This window comes from Halyomorpha halys, unplaced genomic scaffold (genome assembly GCF_000696795.3).
Source record: "Halyomorpha halys isolate HHAL.00 unplaced genomic scaffold, Hhal_1.1 Scaffold1090.1, whole genome shotgun sequence".
Taxonomy (NCBI): domain Eukaryota; kingdom Metazoa; phylum Arthropoda; class Insecta; order Hemiptera; family Pentatomidae; genus Halyomorpha; species Halyomorpha halys.
Window position 1 is genome coordinate 289,972 of NW_027114054.1, and position 6,186 is coordinate 296,157.

Genomic DNA, 6,186 nt, shown 5'->3' on the forward strand with positions numbered 1-6,186 from the left:
ATATATTTAAAAAAATAATTGAAAACACATTAAACTTTGAGTATTAAAAGTGGAGAAAGTTTAAAATATTTTAAACATATAAATAATAAAAATATTACTTAATTATTTGGATTAAATAAACCACTGGTAAACGTAAAGAACGTCCTCGCGAGATAGCGGTCACTTCAAATAATACTTCACAGTATTCCACAACTGACAAGCAAATTTTTAGCACTGTTCCTTCTGCAAAGGGTTTCTTCAGTATGGTAATGTCATTATGAAGCATCACCAGATTAGATGTAGAATATAGAAATTCTGGCCATATTAAAGAACCACTTTTCGCTAAAAGTTCAGAATTAAATTAGTGGTAATATCATAAATGAGTAACAAATATTGATAACATTAAAATTTGTAAGAAAAAACAACATAAAATTTATTGTCAGAAGTTCTAGTTGAAATTTTGGACTCATCTTTAAAATGGTGCCTAATTAAAAATTATAATGTCTTAAGTATCAAATTGCAGAAAGATTTATGCCAAATTGAATACAAAAAAACTTGTATTTTAGACATTGCACTTTAGACATTTTAAAATAAACTTCAGGTAGTTCAATTAAATCACCAACTAATTGGATGAAACCAATGTCATGAAACTGTGTCAAGTACATTTATGAATTGGAGCCTACAAGTGAGCATGACTCGACAACTTAATTTTCAAATCAAAATGATATTAAATTGGATTGGTCAACTTTCAAATAGTAATAGTAAATAGAAATCAAAACCGAAATCATTAAACATTTGCCTAAGTTATATACACATCACAATTAAAATAGAGAGACAAGAGTAACAAATGATGTAACCAACTTACCACATAATGCCATACTTCCCCATGTAAACATATTTTCAAACTCAGCAACGGTTGTGGGATTGGAAAACACCCAATTACAATAAGAAGCATACCAATCCTTTAATTTCGACATAGTTGTAAAATCATAGGAACACAAAACAAAAGTACCGCCTTATAAACTTGTCAGGATACATAGAGGTACTATCATCAATGTACCAAAGAGGATGCTAATCATCTTATATGCACTTAACATGCTATTTTTTTAAAACGGAAAGCAACATTGACAGAATACGGTAATTTACGTATTACGGCCCAAAAAGTAATAAGAAATGTATGGAACTTTCTGAATGAGCTCCTCACCAGTTCGAAACGACTCCGTTTTCCCCTTTAATATTTGTAGACAAAAATGAACTTGTTGAACTTTTCTCATTCCAATGAATTTGAGAGGCAATATAAAAGGACTCTGAAGCCATCTATGTATGAGGTAATATAAGTGGGTCGTCTTCGGTAGACGAATTCCAAGAAGAATCATTCATGGAAGGGTTTGTAGCTACACTACCGCTGAGCGAGCGAGATATATTCACAAATAATTATAAATATAATATTTCAACAAATAAATGTTAACAAAAGAATATACTGATTCATAGTAAAGTAATTTCTTACAGGCCGTATCTCTCACTGATCTTTGCATTGTTAACAGCTTGTATTGTATTGCATTGTAACTACACCAGGGCTACCATTGTATTGGTACCTCTCAGGAAATAGTAAATGGACACGTTTCGATTCAGAGTATTCTTTTACCTATTTTTTTTTATGTATCTGCTGTGTTTTATTTCACGCTAGACCCTGATGGTCACTCCCTCTGCCCTACACATTTTATTCCTATCGTATGGACCTGCGGCTCGTTCCCGTCAGGACTTACATTCCCCAAAGTGACTCCAGGCTCGAACCCTGCAGAGCGAAGTTTCCATTCTTCGAGGAATTACGGCTCGCATCTGAAAGACTCATCCTGTCTATTCATCTCTTAACTAGCTACCTAACCTGTATGAACACGCATTGTCGAGACCTTCTGGTATTGAGCACCTCACATATTCAATTCTAGTCAGAACTATTTAACACAACCAACTTGAGAGATATATGTATAAATATTGTAAATAAAATAAAAATAAATAGTGTTGATTACTGGGAGCAGTGGCATGAGCAAGCCCACTGCATGACTCAACTGCTGCCGCGCCCAGTATGCCAGAAATGGCGAGGAAGGAATGTTACTTTAATGAAAGATAAAAGCGATTTTTAGAATAAACGAAATGTCTTTAAATTCGTGAAATTAGCGATTTTGTAAAATATACTTCTATGCCACAAAAACCATTTGGAAAATTAGTGAATTGGAGGAGGACGGCTCGGATTAAACACGCACTATCCAGCTTTGGTTTAAACAAATTAGAGAGAGTATAAGAGCTTCGAGCAGTAAGTCTTGTTTAGAATAGGCCCTGAAGATTTTGGAGGGATTTCGAATTTATGATTAAGAGTTGGGTATGCAGGTACCATGACGGATTAAAGCTTAGGTTTATGAAAATATGTGATAAACAAAAAATTAGTAAAGGTTTTAGAAATTTTTTTTAAACATTATCACTTTAGATTGTGACAGGATTATTAGCTCAGGGGAGAAGGAACTGAAATCCTAACTACATGTTCCAGGCTCAGGTCCTACAATGGCAGATAATTATTTATTCTGTTATATCTACTGAATCTATCCGGGGATCGGGAGACCCTTCTAGGGCACACAAGTGGATACCCTTAAATGAAAAACCTGGTGGTTGAACGTGATCCTTGCCTCCTAAAAAATACCTCCTAGCACGACCATAGGCCCAGAGACATTAGATCTTTACCAAGTTGTGAAAGTGAATTTTTTAGAACCTCTTCAGAGTTAAAATATAAAGCAACCTGCATTTTTTGAAGAAATGAAGTTGACAGCTTATCGGTAAAAATTAAACTATGATTCGGGCGAAACCACTTTTTAACGTTAACAATCATCTGATACTATGCTTTAAAATAGAACTATTGTATTCAAATTATCACAATTCATGTACCTAAGAATAGCAATGTCGTTTATCTGAAAATAGGAATAAAATTTTGCAAATATTAATAAAACTTGGCAATAAGTAACGTGACGATTAGTGTGATAACAATCTACCACCGAATTGCCAATGTTCAGTAACTGAGATCCGTCTCTACCTCGCCCCAGTAACCTGGAAGATTTTACCAAAGCGCTCTGCCCACGTAGCATCAATTAATTTATCTTTAAGCTCGATCAAATATAACAATTTTAGGCAAAAGCTTTACTTGAATAAATTTTTTAAAAATTTATTACAGTTACTCACGATTATTGGTACTAGTAGGAATGTCGCTGCTTTGGTTAAATTGTAGCACATCTGACAAATTGAGAAAATTATTTTATTTTGTTGAATATTTATTAAGCTTCGATAGTAAATTTGAATATAAAAGTTTTTAAAAAAGCTAAAAACAAGCCTAAATCCAGTTTTGAATACAATAATCATTTTAGTACGTAAATGACTTCTGTTTTATTATATATGAATCAAGTGTTATTTTAGTTCGCTCTAAAATTCAATTATTTCATTTAATTAAATTGGAGCATTCTTGCCACTTACTCTTGGTTGTCAGCGTAATCCTCTTATCAGTCACTTCATATGATTCTCCTATTATACCTAGTCCAGTTTAAGAAGTTCTAGGGAAAAAAAGGAAATATTGTGCACAACAGGTGTTTAAGGTTATGTTTAGGACTTCTTAATTCTACTACAATAAGGCACAAAAACAAGAGATAATACTGGCTCTGCAGTTTATATACCAAAGTACAAATATTCAGCACAATATAAATTACCAAACATCACATCTATTTATAACGCTGAATTATATGTAATATTACAATCTCTAAAGTTCATAAACAGAACAAGTGAAAATAAATTTATAATAATAACTGATAGCATGAGTTTATTATTAGCAGTTAAAAATAATAGCAATTTAGATGAAAATAACATTCGATTTAATGTACTCCAAGAATACTTTAACGCAATAAAAAATAATATTTATGTGGGTCAAAGCTCACGTGGGAATTACGGGAAATGATGAAGTAGATCACCTAGCTAAAACTCCTTTTAATCTATCCCATATTACAGACAAAACTTCCATATACGGATTTTTTTTTACGACGATTAAAGAAAATATATTAGAAAAATGAACCCAGCATCAAGAGTCTTACACAGGTAGATTTTATAAGTGGAATGAATTCTAACCAAGCCCTGGTTTTTCGAATGGAATCATTCAAAGGATATAGTTAAAAAAATTTCCAGACTTAGAACAAACCACGGATTATGTAAAGTATACCTTTAACGAATAAAGTAAACAATTCTGCGAAATGGGATAAATTTAATCAAACAGAAACCGTGCAACATATTTTGGAATGTCCTGATTTTTAAAATCAAAAGAAATTTGTTTAAATTTTTTTAATCCATATAGTAATGACGATACATATAAGAAATTGTTAACATCTAACAATCCTGAAGAAATAGGCAATGCCACGCAGGACTTATATTCAATAAATAAATATATTTAGCTTGGAAATAATAAATAATGACAATAGAAATAGATAAATTTAAAACTGGCAGTATGTAAAATTCCAATGCCATCAAATATATTTAAAAAAAAACTAATATACATTTGCGAATATTCAATGAAGATTATAAAAGGTGTGCAAGTATGAAAAATAAAAATATAATTTAACAATAAATAGTTTTCTTGCATATCTTGTACATCGATGTGGTTTGCTCAAGCACTGACTAGTGGCGGCCTATTGCACTTACTCCTGAGAAACTTCGTCTAACGTTCGGTAGATGTCGTAAATGTAGATGATTTGACTGCTCCAGAATAATTTTATTTTGAAATACTTAAGAAATTAAGGGTTTATAAAATATTTTAAAGTGTCAGAGTTTGATTCAGGGGGATTTGATGGTTTGAGCTATAGTGCCCTTTAACTGAAATGTTATTTATACTCAATGAATAATCAAAATATTAATTGACAGAGCCATAACATGGGTGTCAGTGGCCCGAGATGGAGCATAATTTTGCCCCCCTTCATTTAGGTATTTCAATTTAAAAGACTAAAATATACAACAATGTCGTGCAAGAAAAATAATGATTATCATGCATTGCACAGGTTACAAATTAAAATAGTCATGAAATGAAATGGTTTAATGTTTTGCAAGATATTATAATTTATTGTGAGATTTGTCCGTCCCTTGAAAGTTCCGTCCGGGGCGGACCGCCCCCACTACGCCACGCCAATGTTCGCTGATAACAAATTTGTGTCTTCACTGATTTCGTATTCTTTTTAAATTTTTTTCTATGGATAAAGCATCGTAGAACTATTGAAATAGGTAATAAGACAGTAGGATTTTTTTTTTATTTCAATGTATGATTATAATTAAAACCTTTTTATAAATTAACTTTCTGTTTAAAATTAACACATTAACCTCACGATAGTGGTATTATTAATATATTTTTACTTTCTTAATACATTGTGAACACTTATTTTTTAGTTTTCGCATGTAATTGAACTTATATAATAACTATAGAGTTCCACTCCCAGTTACCGACAGTTAAAGGAGCAGTGACCTACAACCTGCGAAACCCAACCTCAGCCCGAAGACTGAAGCCCAGGCTGCTACTGGATATTCTATTATAAATTCTATATTTATTAATTCATTATTCATACTACCTCTATTTTACTTATTATTATTTTCTCTTCTCTCGTCCCTCTTTCAAATTAACTTGTTTCTTTTTACCATTAGAGGACAATTGTTTGTTTTGTTCTACAAATATCATTATTTTTACTTTTGTCTTTTATAAAGAAGCATTATTCTTATCTATTTATTTTATCTTATTTCTTTTTTATTATGACATTGTATATAGTTAGAGGTGTCTTTTGTATGAGACTATATCCCTCCCCCATAATCAATTGTTAAAAAAAAAAAAATATTGTAACGGTTATATCGACCATGTAAAGTCCACCAGGCCGATCTGGTATAAAATAAATAAAAAAATAATTATAGCAGTCTTATTGCAGGATGTAATGTGAACCTTTTTCATTTTTTAGAGTAGATCCTTCAAAATTGTTTCTTAAGAAATCTAGTATGGTTCATATGATGGTGGATAGGAAGCATGTTTTTTAATTTTTTTTTTTTTGGAAAATGGTAGTGGGTAAGAATATACTATATCTAGAGTTAAACAATGTTTATTTATATTTTATTAAATAAAATCAAATTGACATTTAAAAAAAAAATCAGCAG

At 31.4% G+C, this 6,186-nt stretch overlaps 1 protein-coding gene across 1 annotated transcript in view; it reads right to left on the reverse strand.

Moving 5' to 3' along the window:
• Pex16 (peroxin 16) overlaps positions 1-1,033 on the reverse strand; it is an 11,764-nt gene extending 10,731 nt beyond the window's left edge. Inside the window, exons 1-2 of the mRNA XM_014432640.3 lie at positions 845-1,033; positions 99-321 (exon numbers count right to left, since the gene is read on the reverse strand). Of these exons, the coding sequence (XP_014288126.1) occupies positions 99-321; positions 845-956 (335 nt within the window). The 5' untranslated portion in view covers positions 957-1,033. The remainder of the gene's footprint in view (positions 1-98; positions 322-844) is intronic.
• Between the last annotated feature and the right edge of the window lie 5,153 nt (positions 1,034-6,186).